This window comes from Orcinus orca, chromosome 1, assembly GCF_937001465.1.
Source record: "Orcinus orca chromosome 1, mOrcOrc1.1, whole genome shotgun sequence".
In the NCBI taxonomy this organism is placed as follows: Eukaryota; Metazoa; Chordata; class Mammalia; order Artiodactyla; family Delphinidae; genus Orcinus; species Orcinus orca.
Genome location: NC_064559.1, coordinates 167,603,543 through 167,623,836, shown reverse-complemented (window position 1 = coordinate 167,623,836; position 20,294 = coordinate 167,603,543). Strand labels below are relative to the sequence as shown.

The 20,294-nt window shown below is 41.2% G+C and overlaps 1 protein-coding gene across 2 annotated transcripts; it reads left to right on the top strand.

Moving 5' to 3' along the window:
• Window positions 1-189: 189 nt before the first annotated feature.
• LRRC42 (leucine rich repeat containing 42) lies at window positions 190-18,946 on the top strand. Of its 2 annotated transcripts, XM_033435455.2 has the most exons (9): window positions 190-399; window positions 1,662-1,694; window positions 6,013-6,499; window positions 10,408-10,539; window positions 11,938-12,056; window positions 13,293-13,381; window positions 13,554-13,667; window positions 16,993-17,077; window positions 18,450-18,946. In XM_033435455.2, exons 3-9 carry the CDS (start codon window positions 6,027-6,029, stop codon window positions 18,722-18,724), a joined length of 1,287 nt encoding a protein of 428 aa, XP_033291346.1. In that variant the 5' UTR covers window positions 190-399; window positions 1,662-1,694; window positions 6,013-6,026; the 3' UTR covers window positions 18,725-18,946. The 2 variants fall into 2 exon arrangements, with proteins under 2 accessions (XP_033291346.1, XP_004273872.1); XM_004273824.3 differs by lacking the exon at window positions 1,662-1,694.
• The last annotated feature ends 1,348 nt before the right edge of the window (window positions 18,947-20,294 follow it).

Genomic DNA, 20,294 nt, shown 5'->3' with positions numbered 1-20,294 from the left:
CCCTCCCCCAGCTAAGCTGGCTCCCTGGGGCTTCTGAGACCCACGGGACCCGCCCTCGCAAGAGCACGCACGCGCAGTCCCCACCTCTCCCTGCTCAGAGCCCTAGGCCCTCAGGTCGCCAGCCCCGGGTCCGGCCCCGCCTCCAAGCGCGACCCCGCCCCTCATGCCGGGTATCGCGCAAGCGCGCCTCCCCTGCCCAGCCATCCCCCCGCCCCCGAGGGCCCCGCGGTCCCAAGGCGCAGGTCGCCCCCAGCCCCCTCCCTTCTCCCGCACACTCTCTGTCCCACCCTCCCTAGCTTTGTGCCGGGGGCGCGGAGCCGCTTCCCCCTTCAGCCGCGCCGCGGGAGGAGGGAGCCGTCAGCGAGGAGCTGCTGCTGGCTGCCCCAGGCAGGGGCACAGGTAGGTGGCGGCCGCGGGTTGGGCCGCTCACCGAGCCCGGGGCTGCGAGTGGGGGCGGGTGTGAGGTTTGAGGGAGGGGTGGAATGGGGGGAGGGGAAGACCGAGAAGGACGGGGCTGGGGTGTGGTTGGGTGAAAGGTGTGAGGGTCTAGGGTTGTCAGAGACGGGTTTAAGGGTGGAGTTGGGGTGCTGGGGTAGTGTATGGGGGCGTGTGAGACTTGGGGTTCGGGGCCTGGGTGGGAAAAGGGAGCAGGATTAGCTTGGGTGGATTTGGGGAGGGACATGCGTGGGAATTTAGAGAGAGAGGGAGAATTGCAGTACTGGGGAGGGGGAAAAAGTGGGATTAGAGGAGTGCAAGGAGGAAAGGATCTAGGATGGGAATAGGAGAAGGGGTGGGGTTTTGGGGGCAGGGAGAAGTTGTTGGGGCTGTGAAGTTGGGCATAGTGAGCGTGAAGGATTTTGAAGGTTGAGGGCAGAAGACAAGGAAAAAGATGGAGAGTTTGGGGTCCTGGGAGAGGGAATCTCAGAATGGGAGGAAGGGAGGAGTACATGGTGAAGGACAGAGGAAGAGTGCATGGGGGTTAGAGAGGGCGCGGGTGGAATGGTGTGGGGGGGAGGAAGGAGAGCCAGGTGAAGGTGGGCTTGCAGCTGGGCGACAGGGAGCCGTATTTCAGAAGGGATGGAAGGATTGGAAGGGCGTGAGGTTTGAGAGGTGGGGGCAGGGGAGCTGGGCGTGGGTGAAGGGGGTGGATTAGGAATTTTGGTGTGGAGATTGGATCTTGTGTGAGAAGCTTAGAGTTGGCAGGTAGAAAAGCTGTGAAATGTCAGGGTGTAGGAGAGATTGGCCTGTTCTAAGGGGAAATAAGGAGCTAGGTATGGTGAGAAGGCAGGTAGGAAAGTGCAAGTTATAGGACAACAGAAATGAGTTGAAAACTGGGTAATGGTGGTGACCCAGAACAATAAACTTGAGATTGTTAGTTGGTTATTGGTGGTTTGGAACTAGTTTCTGTTCAGGTTTTTATGTTAGAAACTTTCTTCAGAATACTGCATTTTCAAATAAACCAAGGGTGTCTGCAGCCTTGGGATGACGGCCATGGATTGACAGGTGTTTTCCTGGTGTGTGGATTTGGGTAATTTCTGCCCTGGCAGAGGAAGGAGGGGAGGCCTCAGTGTAGCTCTGTCCTGGCTCTGTTCCCACCAACTCTTTCCTCAGTTGTCCACTGTTTTTTTTAATCTCCTCCCTCTCTCACCCCTCCCCCCCAGCTTGAGTCAGTGAATACCAGAGGGATCCAACAGGTGGGTGAGATTAATTTTTAACATTTTTTTATCCTTAAGGCTGATGTCATATTTTTATTCTTGAGAGACAGCATCATGCAGTGGCAAGAGCTTGAGCTTTGGAGTGATACAGCCTTGAGATTGAATTCTGGCTCTGCCACTTATTAGTTCTGTTTCTTAAGTAAGTTACTTTACGTCTCTGAGCGCCTTCATCTGTTAAATGGTGATCCTGACTTCATAGGATTGTTGAGAATTACAGGAATCATTTAATATAGTGCCTAACAGTGCTTGGCAACTCAGTGGTAGCTCTCACACCAACTATTGTTATCATCATAATCTTACTATGATTAATATTCCTGGGGGATTGTTAACTTACTTTACCTACTAAAGTTAGGCGTTTTCTTCTCTTTCTTTTCAAATTAGATATCCATAGACTCAGCTCACAATTTTAATTGTCTGCTTCCCTGACTCTGTCCTTCCAGTCCACTTGACTGGATAGTCATGAGTCTTGCTTGGCAAACTGGCTTCAAGATCTAAAAAGCTGTTTAGTTATCAATTATTTTATCTTGCCTCTTATTCAAAGAGGCTGAAGAGAACTGAGTTTTTAATGTAGTAAGGCTACATCTTATTCATTTGATGAAATGACATGCTTCATGGTAACTTTGGCTCATTTGTGGTGACCAAATACTAGAACATGCACTATTGTAATAGTTTTCTATGAGGTTTTATGGGTTACAAAACTCCCTCTCTGGAGACAGGCTTAGAGGCTATCAGAATGCCCTGTTACTCTGTCGCTCTAATATGAAGTATAGCTAATACAGATCTCCACTGGACATTGTTATTCTTTCACATACCAATTACTTAAATTTTCCAGTTCGTGTAGTATTTGTGCCATGGTATAGAATAGGCCCTGTCTCCTGAGGGGCTCCCTTATAATAGACCACTCTGTGTAACAGCCAGGCACAAGCAAAGTCAAGTTACAGAAGCTTTGTTTGGAATTTTCTCACCTTTATGGTTCTTAACCTTGAAAGGCTTAAACATTAATTCAATTCTTAGATCATTTTATAGTACTTCACAAACTCTCAGGAAGCTCCTTATTGTGAGAGTGCAAGATGCACAAATTTAGTAGTAGAAATCAAAGGTCACCAGGATTTCCTGACCATGGTCAGTTCCTCAAGTATCATAGTTGAAGAACAGAGAGCCCTTGGGGTTTCTGGACAGATGATGTGGGCTTACTCTTCAGGAAATATTTGATTTTTTTCATCGTTTAGAAAGAGAACTAGCATTTGATGAGTAATTTAAAAGTAAAATATAGCCAGAACTGTGCCGTTTTTGAAAATGATCCATGGAAGCCGGAGCTGCCAGGATTTGGGGCAGCCTGGGTAAGTGTCCTCACTTTGGTCCCAAGCTGCCTGTGCCCTCTGCTGGATGGAATCAGATTTTTCTGATTTTCACCGGAAGTGGTCATCCATTCATCCATTTGTCCATTTTACTCCAAAGTTTATGGAAGACACTATTGCAGGTGATGGTTAGGGGTACTACAGATAGGCAGACCCTATTTCGTTGCCAGGAAGTTTATAGTGTGCTGATTACTTATAATATGTTATCTTCCATGGAATTTGTCTTTCTACTTTTAAAATTAAGTCATTCTTGTTTGGGGCCATATCTGGTATCTACTTTCTGGTCTACAGGTAGAGTAGGACTCTGAATGTCCAAATCCAGAGATAAAGACCGAAAGGGATCTGCTTTATCTCCTTATCAAGATTAAACTCTGTGAGACTGAAGGGGCCAGGTGCTTACCCCTGGAAGAAAAGCTTAGAATAAGTGAAGTATCTCCTCGGCAGCAGGCACTGAATACTGGCGAGAGTATGGGTTATGAGAGCCAGCCAATTTTTTTTTTCTGGTTTTTAGATTTTTTTTTCCTCCCTGGTAGTACCAGTAGCAATATACTCCCATCATCCTCTTTGCTTCTACCACCTGCAAAAGGGTCTGGCGAGTGGGGGAGGAGTCTGCAGCTGTTGCCTGGTAGAGGAGCTGGCTCCTAGCAACAGTATCAGCAGGCCTTGCAGCTCAGAGTACTAAGTCTGTCCCTTTGAGGTCTCACCCTTCCTCTTCATTTGGTTCAGCAAATATCTGTTGAGGACTTATTCAAGCTAGGCTCTGTGTTGGGCCTGGAAAAGAAAAGAGAGATGAATCAAGTTAAGTGTCGTGTACTCAAAGGGCTCACAGCTTTGGGAATATTAGCAAGTGAATGGACAGTACACAGTGCGAGGTGCTATGTAGAAAGAGACATTGGTGCTCTGGGAAAACCAGACAGATGTGTGCACTAGTGCAGGGGTTAGGAAGTTTTCTCAGGAGAGGGATGGTGGTTGAGCTGAGTGTTAATGGTAACTAGGAGTTAGCTAGGTCAGGGAAGCAGAGAAGGATGTTCCAGCCAAAAGGAGCAGGATGTGCAAGGGCCAGTGAGACAAGAACACAGCCAACTTACCTGGGTCGTATGGCTTAGCCAGAGAGTAGGGCATAAGGAGATGAGCAGGGAAGAGTGAGGCTCTCGGGCGTGGCAGGGCCCTCTTTTCTGATGTGCTTTTATACACATAATTATCCTCAGGAGAAACATGGATCATACTGATACCCACAAACAGGATCAGTGTTTGATCTCCAGAGACTCAGCATTTTTGATCACTGACTTGATTGATTGTTGACACTTTTAAGTGGCTTCAGAGCTACATCCTAGCCCTGCATTGATGCAGAAGAAACTGGGTTTGTTCACTCTAAAAGTCAGTCAGAGTCTTTTAGAGATAATAGCGGCTTTTTGACCTATATTATATTAAGTGTTACCTAAAAATTGTAGCAATAATAATCATATACTTTCATTTTATTTAACTTGGCAATTTCTCGAATATTTTGAAACCTCACAGTTCCTCAGGAAAGCAAGTGTTTATTTCAGTTAGCGCTTGGACACAAAATGTCACCCATATGATTGCATAAATACCCTGCTGTTTTTTTTTTTTTTACCCTGCTGTTTTTGATATGTTGCCTTACTTCGGAAGTGCCAGCTAACTGAAGAAGTTAAGGCACAAGAGCTAACTAAAAGCTATTCTAGCCCTTGGAAGCATCACACCTTAATAGCTTTTAGTTAGCTCTTGTGGTGGAGGTCTTTATTTGTGGATCCAAAAAACCATGTTGCTTGTGGTCTGTGTAAGGTTTAGCAAAGGAGTAAACTTTAGTTCCATGAATATCTACTCAGGGACTATTACATGCCAGAGCACTATGTTGTTAGGGTGGATGAATTAAACATGATCCTTGCTCTCAAGGAGCTCAAATCAGCAGAACACGCCCAGAAATAAATCAGTAGCAGAACTGTGAGCCAAGTGCAATAAAGAAATGTGTGGAAGGTGCCAAGGTAGCAAGGGAGTTATTAGTTTCTAGCCTTTGTTCTGTGTGTAAACATGTTTTAAAAAACAGAAATAGTTGGACTTCCCTGGTGGCGCAGTGGTTAAGAATCCGCCTGCCAATGCAGGGGACACGGGTTTGAGCCCTGGTCCAGAAAGATCCCACATGCCTCGGAGCAACTGAGCCCGTGTGCCACAGTTACTGAGCCTGCGCTCTAGAGCCTGCAAGCCACAGCTACTGAGCCCATGTGCCACAACTACTGAAGCTCGCCTCCTAGAGCTCATGCTCTGCAACAAGAGAAGCCACTGCAATGAAAAGCCCGTGCACCGCAACGACGTGTAGCCCCCGCTCACTGCAACTAGAGAAAGCCCACGTGCTGCAGTGAAGACCCAATGCAGCCAAAAATAAATAAATAAAAATAAATTAGTTAAAAAAAAACAGAAATAGTAAATTCCACGTGTACAATTTGTAATTTGCAAATCAATAAAAAATTTTATCATTTTAATGGCTGCATAACATTCCATGGTATGGACGTATCATCATTTATATAATAACACCCTTGTTGAACATTTAGGTTATTTTCGGTTGTTTTGCTAATATCAGCTGTGCTGCCATGACTTTCCTTGTAGGTGACTCTTTGACCACTTCTGTGATAACTCCCTTAGAGTGAATTTTAGAAATGAGATTTGAGCTGGCTTTTGAAAGATGAATAAGAGTTCACCAGATAGACAAGAAAAGGGGAAGCATAGGAAAGGGCTTCCAGGTCGAGGTAATAGAGGTAACCTCCAGTGCCATAGTTCACAGGCAACTGGTAAGCTTTGATTCCCCAAATCAGCTACAGGGCCTGCCTGGAAAGCTCATAAAGCTCTGGGCACAGCAAGATGAAGTTACACGTTACAAATGGCATTTTAATTGGATTTGATTTCCTTGTGCCTTGCTTTTACAGTTGTAACCAAGGCAATGTCTTACTACCTCAACTCAGAAAACCACCTGGACCCAGGGCCCGTCTACGTGCGAGAAAATGGGCAACTGCACATGGTCAATCTGGCCTTGGATGGTGTCAGGAGTAGCCTGCAGAAGCCAAGGCCTTTCAGACTTTTTCCCAAAGGCTTTTCGGTGGAGCTTTGCATGAACAGGGAAGATGATACTGCACAGAAAGAGAAGACTGATCATTTCATCTTCACATACACCCGGGAGGGGAATCTTCGGTACTCTGCCAAATCCCTCTTCAGCCTCGTCCTGGGCTTCATCTCTGACAATGTTGATCACATTGATTCCCTTATTGGCTTCCCTGAGCAGATTGCTGAAAAGCTGTTCTCTGCTGCTGAAGCCAGACAGAAATTCACAGAGCCAGGTGCAGGGCTGAGGGCTTTACAGAAATTTACAGAGGCCTATGGAAGTCTGGTGCTTTGCTCCTTGTGTTTGCGAAACAGGTGGGTGTTCTGATTACGATAGTGAGTATTTTATTGGGTGTGTGAATTCTGTCAAGCTACGGGGCTTAGTGGGCTTGGGCACTTTCCCCATCAAACAGCCCTTGAGTTCAGAATTTCCATACACGAAGTGGTAGGCCATTTTGAGAAAAATCATTGTCTTTCTCCCTTACCCTCCCAGACAACACTTAGGTTTATTTTGAAAACACTTTACAAGGATTAGTTGATTTCCACAGCTCCTCCATTAGGTAGTAAATACTCCTCTACCAACTTTTCTAGAAAGAGAAAACAGAAAAGAAAATGTGATTTGCTAAATATCTCTTGGTATGCTCTCGGGGATGTGAAGATTAGTAACCAAAGTTCCTGTCTCTATTCCAGTTTTCAGACCACTAGATGTTGAGCATTAGATAAAAAGCAACTTTAGAAGAATAAGTGATTAAAATTTCAAGTGTCTTAAAGTTTGGAAATTTTCAGTAAGGTCCCAACACCAGAACCAGGGTCTGTCTGTTTTCTAACAAAGCAGATGTTTTCTCTTATCACCTGCCTTTGCTCATATACTTTTATTGATTTATTTAAAATTTTTATACCACCATCGTGTAAAATGACTTTCAAGGCATCTACTAATTAAAAAGAAAAACTTGAAAAAATACACAGAAAATTTAAACACAAACACAAAAAGGTATAACGTGGAACATAAGCCTCCCTCCCATCTCTCTCCTGTTTCCCTTCCCCAGAGGCAACTACTGTTATCAATTTCTTTTACATAATTCCAGAGATAATTCTGTACATATACATGCATGTATAGCTGTCCCCTTTGTTGTACAAACGGCAGCACACACACAGTGCTCACACTGGTATGCACTTTCTTCACATATTTTGAAAATCATTTACCATCAATATGTGTAGATTTTTAAGATAGTATAGTATACCATTATGTATATCTTTATACATTTGGGAATATACTCTATCTATAAATTGTATTCTGTTTTTTCCTCCACGTACCATTATACCTTAAGTATTTCTCACAATAGGGAAGATGCTTTTTATCCATTTGTGATGTCTGCACACTGTTCCAGTGGTCAAATTGGATGAGAATAGCACTTCCATTCACATTTGATGAGCACATAAATTAATGTAGCATTTCTGGAAAGAAGCTTGGCAATATGTATCAAAAGCTTTAAAAATATTCATATCTTTTGTTTGACCCATTAATTCCATTTATTAAGAGTCTGTTCTAATTTCTAATGTAATAATCAGATATGAGAACAAATACCTTACATAAGGGTGTTCATTGTAGTACTATTTGTTATAGTGAAAATCTGAAAGCTGAATATCCAACAAGAGGAAATTAATTAAATAAATTATGGTACATTCATATAATGAAATAGTGTATAACTTTTAAGATAATATCCAAAGATCATTTAAAATGGTGTGGTAAAATGTTCATTATATAATAAATGAAAAAAATTAAAATTATATGTATGATCCCAATTTTGTTTGTAAAAAAAATAGAAAAATTTACATGTATTGCATATATAGGGGGGGAAAAAAGAGAAGCCCACTGAAATGTAATTTAGGTAATGAGATTGAAGTTGGTTTTAATTTTCTTTATAGTTTTCCAGATTTTCTTAATTTTTTTCTCCAAGGAATGTGTGTTACTTTTATAATCAGAAAAATATAAGAAACATTTTTAGCAATCTTTTGGCTCATATTTTATTGCAACAATTACAAATAAGACAATGCTGCCTTATTCAGATATAAGAGTAAGATTTTTCAGTTGTGATCAAAAACTTGCCTTCTTTTGAATCCTCAAAGGAAAATAGGAAGAAGGCAGGAGATTTGGGTTTGCATTTGCAATTCTCAGCTGAAGCTGCAGCAGCAAAGTTTTCACCAGCATGAAAGGGTTCAGGTCATGGGGAAAGAGCTTGAGAAAATAATTGAAAAATAAGATAATCGTGTAGGTACAGGCACTTGCTTTGTGGGGTTGGGTCACAAAGCTGCCTGCCAAAAGGAGAAGCCAGTGTCTTTGCAACTGGGTTTCAACCCTACAAAGCTGTCTCCTCCCTGTGATTTTTAATCCCACCAGTGGTCACAGGGAGGCAAGTATTTGCCTTAAAATATCACCCTGTGTAACCGAAGTAATTATAATAGCTACCATTTAATGAGGGCCTATGAGATGCCATTTACTTTTGGAACATTTTTTCTGATTTTCTTAATAGTCCTTAAAGGAAGTGATCATCAGCTCCATTTTCTAGCTGGAGAAATTGAGGCTCACAGAGGTTAAGTAAGTTTCTTACAATCATACAAGTAATTAGCATTGCTGGAACCCAAACTCAGGTCTGACACTAAAATGTCTGTGCTGTTTCTGTTGCTTCTCCACTATACTCTTCTGAACTTTTTAAGGGGCAAGTTGTAAGACTAATTTTGAGCGAGACCCTAGAGCTTCAATTACGTCCTAGATAAGCATGTAGTAGTGTCTGTGGTTTTGCATGTTCGTTTCTCAGCTTTGATTTTTGTAATGTTTGTTAATCATGTTATACGTTTTTGTGTCCTTCCCAGATAACCCTTGTTTCAGAATTACTAAATATCTTTTGGTTAACTGATCAAAGGATGTGTGTTTTCCTTTCTGTAATTGCCAGTAATTCCCCAAATTCCCATTAACCCACTTCAACTCTGTGATTGGAAGATGGAAAACAGCAGCTTTATTTACAATGCAATTAAAATATGTCTGAGTAAATAAGGTTCATTTGTGTACCCAGCTGAGCTCAGTCACCAGGCAGCTTAGAGGGGGTATCAGTGCCCCAGGCCATCTGTACCCAGCAGTCAGGCCAGCGATCAGCTTCAGTATATCTTATTCTGATTGGAAGTAGGAAGAAAAGAGATCTAACTCCCTTCTTGTCCTTGGATTATTCAGTGCTGTTTTTGGTAATTATGATGCTGGCAACAGTAGCGAAATGTGAACACTTTTAAGTATAACCCCACTGATCCTAGCTTACCATCTCACTGTGGAAACTTCTAGACATCCATGAGAAAAGTGGATGAGAAAGGCATGCTCTTGCCCACAAGCATTTCCCTGTTCTCTTAGACTCCTCTCCTGTTTCCTGTCACTTCTAATCCCTTTTCATTTTTTCTCACTGACATCATATGAAATAGATGGACAACTAGAAAGCAGGGTGGAGGCCATAGCCTGGGCTGTGCAGTGTCTTTTTGATCTTCTTTTCCTCTCCAGAGGCCTCCTGATACTTCCCGATAGCAGATTGGCAAGGTGCCCCAGTGTAATTAAAGTGTTCATGCTCACAGGATTGCCTTAATAACCATCTAGTTTAGAGTGAGTTCTTATAATAGTCATGCTGCACATACTTTTGGAGTAAAGTTAGCAGGATAACAGTGGCACAGTGACGTGGGCAGCTACTCAAACTTGTGTTTGAATAGAAAAGATAAAACCTGACTGTCAAATATATCTTGGTGTGTTCTTGGGGATGTGCTGGTTAGAACCCAGAATTCTTGGCCTGTTCCAGTTTTCAAAGCACTAGATACTGAGCATTAGATAAAAAGCAACCTTAAAGGAATGAGTGATTAAAATTTCGAGTATTCTAAAGTTTGGAAATTCTCTGATGAAATCCCAGCACTGACACCAAGGTCTGTCTGACTTATAACAAAGAAGATTTTTTCTCTCGTGTCCTGCCTTTGCTCATATGTTTTTATTTATTTATTTAAAGTTTTTATTCCACCATCACGTAAAAAGATTTTTAGCTTAAAAAATTCAACCTGTGCCTACATAGTAATCAGTAAAGTCTGCTTATTACATAGTATCTTGTCCTGATGGAATGTTGATGTGTCACAAAGCCACAAATGGTGATGTTTTAAAAGAAGGAAAAGAAAAGCTGTTGATTGCTCTCCACGCCCCACAGATATCTGGTGATTTCAGAAAAACTCGAGGAGATTAAGTCTTTCCGGGAGCTGACCTGCCTGGATCTATCCTGTTGCAAGCTTGGAGATGAGCATGAACTTCTAGAACATCTCACCAATGAGGCCCTGTCTAGGTATTGACCTGCCACCATTTGTAGATGAATTGTTTTGTTTCTTTTTTTAAAAGATGATCAATTGGGATCATCTTGAAGAATGTTGATTACTTCCCAATCCTGTGTTTATTTGCTAATTCTTTTTTCTAAAACGATTCAATCTTCATTTACTTGGTACAAGCAGTATAGATTGGACAACTCTTAGGAAAGTAAGTCACTAGGTTCTTTACCTAAATAAACTTTATTTCAACATATAATACTTGACGCTACCTGTGTTGAAAAATGATTTTGCCGTGGTTTATTCTAGCAAGAGATGAGAAGTTATACAGTTTCTACAATCATTATCATTTTCTATTTTAACTGCTAATGAACTATAAATTATTTAAAATGTGAACTATTAAAAGACAGCCAAATAAATCCTTTTCAAGAACCATAATTTAAAGAAATCATCCAGTTCATACCATTCACAAATAGTCCGACTGATCTCAGTATGGCCAGCAGAGAGAAGCCCAGATGGATTCCTTTGTGGTTTAATAAACACCCAGAAGGATAACAGTACTACAAACCTGAGTCTAACCTGTTTCTTGGGGCCTGCCTAGGACAGTGACACCTACCTACTGCCCTGTACAAAGGTTTTTTTTTTTTTGAATTTTATTTTTTTATACAACAGGTTCTTATTAGTTATCTATTTTATACATATTAGTGTATATATGTCAATCGCCATCTCCCAATTCATACCAGCACCAGCCCCACACTCGCACCCCCACCACTTTCCCCGCCTCAGTGTCCATATGTTTCTTCTCTACAGCTGGGTCTCTATTTCTGCCCTGCAAACCGGTTCATCTTGTACAAAGGTATTTTTGTACAAGGTTAGTAAAGGTTCAGATTTCTTGAGTGTGGGACAGTGGAACACATTAATAACACCAGTTACAGGTTAGCTGAATGGATTGGGTTATGTCTGTACCTTATAAACCCAATCTGAGAATTGGATTTATAAAATAATTAGAATGAAAGAATTGTGCTTTGCATAAAGAATTCTCATAGGAGTTCTTAGCAGACTTTCCCAGTATATTTAGAGTGGTTTTGGTTTTCACACAGCATTTGTCAGGAATGCAGCTTTTGCGATAAACAAGTGTATTTATATCCTTAATGCAGTCCCTGTTTACCTCATTCCATCATATACCTTTAGTGCCCTCTGCCATCTGAGACTAGTACTACATGACACTTTGATCGGTAAGTTAACCCTCACTTAGCAACTGAAGTAGCACCAAAATATCTTTAACTTTATTAAATGCATTATGTATGAAATAGCAGAGGTTAGAAGATATATTTTTGAATGAAATTTATGAAAGTATGTTCTCATGACTAGACTTTCTCAAATGCTCTTTAAGTAATTTACTTATGGACTTTGTTTTCTAGTGTAACTCAACTCCACCTGAAGGATAATTGTTTATCTGATGCCGGGGTGCGGAAAATGACGGCACCAGTTCGAGTGATGAAAAGAGGCCTTGAAAATCTAACATTATTAGATTTATCTTGTAAGTTTTATTAGAAGTTATAGATGATTAACGTTGGAAGAATGGACTTAGAAATCATTTAGTTCTTCCTCTTTGTTTGAGAGGTGATAAAATTGAGGGGAGATGACTTTCTTAGGTGCCACAACAAGTTAACGGCAGAGCAGGACCTAAAGCCAGAGGCTCTTGACTCCTGGCCAAATACCTTTCCTGGCATGGTGCCACCTCTGTAAGGTAGTAAAAGCCCTTACAGATTCACCCATACCACTTACTCTCTGCAGACATGGCGACCTTTCATCATATTCACAGCATATATGAAGGACGTTTGGCTCATTTTTACTTTCTTTGAGTTGCTGATCTATAGTGTTTGTCAGCTAGGTCATTTTTTATCAATAATTGCTTGGTGAAAATCAGGATGAAATTCACAGTTTTGATAACTTGCACAGAATGAACCAGTTATTGACTCCAGTAGTAGAAAGATGGTAAGATCATTTATGATTTAACTGAGCATTTATTAAATATGTGGCAGGATGGTATGGTGTCAAAAAAATAGAGCAGGGGTTTGAGGTCAGAGGACACTCCTTGCTCTGCTACTGTGTGCCCTTGTGCAAGTTATTTAACCTCTCTGAGCCTTGGTTTTGGCTTGTGTGAAATGAAGATAATAATGAATGCCCTCCCTTCCTCCCAGGGAAGTCTATTCATTTAACAAATATTTTTGGAGTGTCTACAATGTGCCAGGCACTGTGCTCATGGTCTTTAGGACTCAGTGCTAAATGCAGTACTCTCTGATATGAGATGGTGATATGTAAGAAAGGATTAAAAAAAAATGCAGGTTAGTAAGACATTAATAGTCTCTGTGCCTCAGTATCCTTGAAAATCTTTTTAAAATAAATCTTTTACTTTGGACGTAAAATGGCTGTGAACAAAGTCTAATATACCATTCTAATACATGTTTACGTATGTTGTTTTCATGTGGTTCCAAATTAAACCCTTTGGAATAACTATCTGGTTCATTAATTTTTCTGCTAACCCCCAGCTCCTAGAAAGTTAAAGCTGTGAAGGATCTTAAGGATCATCCAGCGTAGCTCCTTCACATTACAATAGGAAAGATAAGATTTCTATATTCAATTTACTCTGAAAAGCTTGTTCACTCAGTATTTTCTATTTTATCATTTTTTGGCCTTTTTTCCTGAGCTTATTGTTGGCATTGTAGCAATACTTATAACTATAACAGAATACTATCTATGTTTTGACATTTAGGTAACCCTGATATCACAGATGCAGGAATTGGATACCTCTTTTCTTTTAGAAAACTAAACTGCTTAGATATCTCTGGGACGGGACTCAAGGTAAGACTTCTACTCCCTTCTCTTGCTTTTCCAAACTTACAATTTGATATTTTGCTTCTGCTAATTGGCATTTAGAAAGGACTGGGATCTGTGATGGTGTTTATTTCCTACTGAAGGCAAGTAGGAGTTAACCAGATGTGTGTGCATTAGTGTTCTGGTTTTCCCTTACTAGGACGTCAAAGCTGTCAAACACAAGCTTCAGACCCACATAGGTCTCATTCACTCCAAAGTGCCTTTGAAGGAATTTGATCACAGTAACTGCAAGACAGAGGGCTGGGCTGACCAGGTAAGGCAGATATTTTCTCCTACAGTTAATGTGGCTTCATTTTAATTCCAAGTGTCTTATTCAACACTTGAACAAATGTTAATCCTCTTGGTATTCCTTGGCTGAATTGTCATCTTCAGTCGAATCCGAGATACTGATGGCCTGGTAACTAACCCAGTTACTTAAGAAAAGGTGTTAGATGCCAGTCCTTAAATCTCATGCTCTAATTACTAGATTGTGCTTCATCCGTATGGGACCTGGAAGAAAACGCCTTCTTATAAATGACTCAGAACATAAATGAATTCTTGCTTGCTATGCAAAAAAGCAGTACGACCCAACTTCACAAGGACAGATCCTCTTAGCAGTGTGTGTATACTGGAAAGAGAATAAGTCACACTGATAAGAATTCAAATCTAACTCTTTCCCTTTTGGGGGGCAAATTTCTTAACTCTTAGAGCCTTAGTGAAGAAACATCTTTTTTTATCCTGAGCTCTCCCATTTTCTTTCTTTCTTTTTGAAGTTTTAAAATTTTTATTTTATGTACAAAGAACTAGGACTGTTTGGAAAGGTAGATGTCCTAGATGAACGATTCAAGGAAGTTCACTTAGTCCAACTCAACGAAGCCGATATCCTCCAAGTACTGGCAGAAACACGGGTGACACATATTGAGGCCATATTTCCAGATCAGACTATGCTAGTTTGAGCACACTGAGCCCTTCCATATTCAGCTTCTTAGCTGAACTTCGATGCTCTCTTGTCTTTTTGATGGTCTTCCTTAAGTTGGTAAAGTACAGACTTAAGTAGAGAGTCAGAAGGTAACCAAGGAGTAGAGCACCAGGAGATGCCGGCCTCCCTGTGGCTGGTGCCTTTCTCCTTCAGATACTTTAAACCAATGTTTATTGCTGGAGGCCTAGAGGAACCACCAAACTTTTTGATCTCGATCCCTCCTTGGCTCCAAGCAATAACGCATGGTTGTGGACCTATCCAACCACCTGATTGTAGCATCACCTCCCTATAAGTAAGCAAGAAGGGGTGCTGGTGAATCAGTGTTTCAGAAGCACTTTGAAGTTGGTGAAAATGCATGCTGAAATAATTACAACAGTTCATTGCCAGACAAAGTTTATAGTGCTGGAAGAATCCTAGATACATCCAGTAGACTTGGGGCAGGGGTGGGATGGTCTTACAAGGGCTTGATGTAGTTTGGTTATGGTAGCAGGTGACATGGTGGAAAGAGCATAGGCTGTAGGGTCAGAGGCCTGAGTTTGGGATCCTGGTTCAGCAACCCAATAGGGATATGACTTAAGGCAACTTTGAGTCTCTGTTTATTTATCTGTGAAATGCAGAAACCAGGACCTTTCTTGCAGAGCTAAGGATGAAGTAAAATACCTAACAGCCTGGACTGAAAGCACCGTGTAGTCTCAGCTGGGCCCTAGGGCTTGGCAGCAGTGCTTTATCTATCTTTTGTTGATCCTTATTGAAACTGTTTCAGGCTGACTCCATCCTCCTCCTGCCTCATTCTCAGAAGGTGACACAGAAAAATGAGGCCATCTAACAGGAGTCCTTTACTTCCCTCTGTCTCAAAATTTCTACAATTCTGCAACATACCCCACTTCCCTCCTATCTAAGGGAACAGGTATGCCTCTTTATTCCAGTGATAAGCCCTTTAGTGGCCTCTTTTCCTTTCAGTTCTGTTCCCTGAGATCTCCAGTTTACTCTGTGATATTTTACTAATAATTATTTCCCTCTACTGCCCCACCACTACATCTTCAATCTCACTGTCTGTTGGCCATTTTCTTTATGTGTATAAACATGTTACTTCTATTCTCACATGTTCTTTATCCCCCATTGCGATTGTGAGCTGTTTTCTTTTCTTATCTTCCCACCTCCTCACTGCCTACTCAGTTCTTAATCCCTTGTAAGCTAGTTCTGACCCTCACAGCTCTGCTGCAGGTGTCGTCCTGAAGGTGGCATGTGATCTCATTATTCACCTTCCTTGGCTTTTCTGCAGTTCTGATATAAACATGCATGCCTTATGCTGTTTCTCTCTGGCCTTCCTGCTCAGTATCCCCTAACTTTCTCGCTTCTCCCTTTAGCTCTTGCTGATTCCTCATTTCCTCTTCTCCTCTTCTCGTCTATCTCCACCCACTCTCCTGGTGATCTGAACTGTTCTCAGAGCCTTTACTGTCCCTGCGGGAATGATGTCACCTTCTCTTACACGTTAGACCTGTTCCTAAATATTGTCCGTAAATCTCTGCCAGGCACCTCAAATTCAGCTTGTCCAGAACCAGGCTTGTCTTCTTCTTCCCCATCCCCAAACAGCTTTTCCTAATTGACATTCTTATTTCTGTTAGTAGAAGCACAGTTTTCCTTATTGTCCCCTGAGCCACCAGATTCAGTTCATCTTAGCATTCTTTTAGATCTGTCCCCATTTTCCATGCTCAGGGAGGTATCATACAGGGGCTGACAACTAAGATTTATTGAGTGCTTCCTATATTCCAGACACTGCTAAACCCTTCATGTATGTTAATCTCATTTAATCCTCACAACTGCCCAGTGGGCTATGTACTATTATTAATCACGATTTTACGGATGAAGAAATTGAAAGACAGAAATTAAATCACTTGCCAAGGGTCCCCTGGCTAGTAAGTGGTGGAACTAACTCTGGAACAATATTCTTAAACTATGTGTTGTGCTGCCTCTGTGACCTGAAAATGTTTGTCTTGACTTTCTTTTATGATCATTTCATTGCATACCATGAGAAGTGCTGAATTTAAAGTTCTTGCTACTTGTGCTATATGTGAAATAATTGTTTATTTATGTGTAGTTTATACTAAACCAAATTTTCAAAAGAATTTATAGTAGCTGGTAATAAAAATACATTTGTAGCAGTTTAAAAAAATGGAAACTGATCATGAAGTGTCATGAGAATATGGAAACATGGTCCCTTCACACACGTACAAGAGTGAGTTATAGTTGGTATAGTTTAAGGCATGAAAGTGAGTCTAGGAATGTGTGAAAAGTATTATGACTAAGGTTTTAAATTTTAGTATTTAGTTTAAGGATATGCAGTTTATTTCTAGATTGGAATAGAGATGAAAATAGGGAGTCAGCTTTGTAGATTTTTTCTGAGTCATACATACATGCAAGTATGTATATCCAGCATGTTTGTATTCTGACCAACTCATGCCTTAAAACAGAAAATCCAAACTTGACTTGGTTCTTTTTCTTATCACCGTCATCTGAAGTAAGATTACCATGGGGGTTTGTGTTTATGGAAAGAGAGGGGTGGGGACCAAGGAAAGCTTGAGATTTTGTTTGGATTCAAATCTTTCCAAATACATTTTAGATTGTTCTGCAGTGGGAGCGTGTGACTTCGGAAGCTGTGAAGCCACGAGAAACCTCGGAGCCTGGAACAGCTGCTCAGCATTTCTGTGAGAAATTCCCTTTCCTTTGGAGTGTTTTGCCCTTAGGTTATTTGCCCTTAAAGCACTTAGCTCATCTTCACTCAGTGGGAAAATTAATTATGATAGTATTGACTTAATTAGATCACTGAGACTTGTATTCTGTCAACACAGCTTACAGTGTAAGTTCACACTTAGCTTTGAGTACCAGCACCAGAAAAATAACTTATTAAATGTATGTATGTATGTACATATGTGCTTATTGACATCCCATCTTGTTCCAGAAAAAATTTGCAGTGGTACAAAAGTAGATGGATATAGAACATTAAAAAGGAATTAAAAGTGTAGCCAAAAGGGACAAGCAACCCAAGTGTCCATTGACAGATGAATGGATAAACAAAATGTAGTATTTGCATACAATGGAATATTATTGAGCCTTAAGGAGGAAGGAGATTTTAACACATGCTATAACATTGCTGAAATTTAGAGACATTCTGCTAAGTGAAATAAGCCAGTCAAAAAGACAAATGTTGTATGAGTCTTCTTATGAGATTCCTAGAGTGGTCAAGTTCATATAGACAGAAAGTAGAATGGTGGTTGCTGGGGACTGACTGAGGTGAGGAGTGGTAGGGAGTTACTATTTAATAGATACCAAGTTTTAGTTTCCGGATACCAAGTTTTAGTTTCGCCAAGCTGAAAAAGTTCTGGAGATGGATGGTGGTGATGTTTGCACAACAATGTGAATGTACTTAATGCCACAACTATACACTTAAAAATGGTTAAAATGCTAAATTTATGTTATGTGTATTTTACCGTACTTTTTTTCTCTAAGGAGTTAAAGGATGAAATCGAAGTGAAGGAAAAATAAAGGTAGAAAAATAAGAAAAATTCAGGGCAAACCAAAAAATATAGGATAAGGTTGTATCATTTGCTAGAGTTGTGCCCCAAACTTGGCTGTTTTTAGAAGACAGAGTCAAGTCCAGATTTTGAGTAATAATAGCTGACGTTTTTTCAAGCTTTTACTATTGTGCCGAGCATTGTGCTAAGCACCTTATGTTACTTTATCTTCACATCACCCTTATGAAATAGGTTTTATATCCCTCTAAAGATGAGAAAACTGAATCTCAGACAAGTCACTTGCTCAAGGTCATTTATGCAGCACGTGGCAGATCTGAGATTTAAATCCAAATCTGTGATACTCTCGTGTGAGTACATACCTTCAACCTATGCTGGTGCATTTGCTGTAAGTTACTTTACAGGGCACTCAGTAGGGAATAAAATTAATCCAAACCTCACCCTGTTTGGGCTCTTATCACTTCCCTTGGATCATCTTTCTGGACTTAGGCAGCCATTAGCAGTGGCATAGGAAAGCTCATTTCCCTTCCGTTTGTCACCCTTACAGATGGGAAGCGGGCTCGAACAGAAGCCCCAGTGAAGTGTCACCTGGCAGACGCCCACATGAATTCTTCTGAGAAACTCCAGTTTTATAAAGAGAAAGCCCCAGATTGCCATGGACCACTGTTGAAACACGAAGCCCTCTCAAGCCAGGAGTCAAAGAAGAGCAAGAAGAGAGCTTTCGAGGAGCCAGAGAAGGAACAGAGCAACTCTTCACAGTCTTCAAAGCAGAAATATGTGTGTCTTGCTGTGGAAGACTGGGACTTGTTAAATTCCTATTGATTGGCGGGTATAAGTTGACCATTTTTCCCTCCAACTCTAATGTACGAGGAAAGGGGGCTGATGATGTTTTCCTTTTCGTTTGAATTTACCTATGGCATTAGCATAGCAAGCGGATATTTCTACTTTTGTGGTGGGGGAGGGGAATGCTATGGAAGTATGTAATAATTTCTAATGTATATTTTCAATACATAGTAATTTTTTCAAATAAACGTTTTTGCTGTCCTTAGGTTCTCCTTGTGAAAAATAGACTGGAGCCACAGGAAGTAACACTTTGGTTTGGGACAAAGGCCATGTGAACTAACAAGGCAGCTTAGCGTCATTTGTTACTACTCCGGTTTGGCCCAGCCTCAAGTTAAGTGAGTTGTTTAAGGTCCGGAGCTTATAAGAACCAGAATTTATATTTCTTTCTGTCCAGCTGTAAAGCCCACTCTATTACATGGCCTTCTTAAATAATAGTTACCATTCATTAAAATCTCAAATATTAGGTCTATTAAGTAAACCACCAATTATCTTCACGATAGTCCTGCCAAGTAAGGATTATCACCTCCATTTATCAGATGAAGAACCTGAGACCAACGACTCACTTTAGACCAGTGCTTCTCAAGCTTTATTGTGCATGCAGATCACCTGGGGATTTTTTTTTTTTTTTTGGCCACACTGTGTGGCATGTGGGATCTTAGTTCCCCAACCAGGGCTCGAACCCACGCCCCCTTCATTGGAAGTGAGGAGTCTTAACCACTGGACCCCCAGGGAAGTCCCCTGGGGATCTTTTTGAACTATAGATTCTGATTCAGTAAATCTGGAGTTGGGCTTGACATTGAACATTTCTAACAGGTTTCCAGATGATGCTAGCGCTTCTAATTTGTGGGCTACACTTGGAGTAGCAAGGCTCTAGACCTTCATTGTCCAGTACCGTGGCCCCTACTCACATGTGGCCCCTGAACACATGAAATGTGGCTAGTCCAAATTGAGATGTGCTGTAAAATGCATACTGGATATCAGATATCAGAGTCCAAAAGTGTGAATGAAAAAATCTCCATTTTTTTTTTTTTTTTTGCGGTACACGGGCCTCTCACCGTTGTGGCCTCTCCCGTTGCGGACCAACAGGCTCCGGACGCGCAGGCTCAGCGGCCATGGCTCACGGGAACAGCCGCTCCGCGGCATGTGGGATCTTCCCGGACCGGGGCACGAACCCATGTCCCCTGCATCGGCAGGCGGACTCTCAACCACTGCGCCACCAGGGAAGCCCAAAAAATCTCCATTTTTAAGTATTGATTACATGTTAAAATGGTAATTTGGGGGTTAAAATATTAACTTCATCTGTTTTTATTTTTCTGATGTGGCTACTACAATATTTACATGGCTTGCATTCGTGATTTGCATTATATTTCTGTTGAACAGTGCTGCGCTAGACCATATTCCATCCATAAAAGGTGAGCTTAAAGCAAGACTTACTGGCAAGTAAAAGGAAGGGAGAGAATGCCTCGAGGAATTGAGAGCATCGTTGTGGTAGATTTGACATCTGGAAATGCTCTGGAGTTTAACCAGGATTTTAATAAAAGTAGATCTT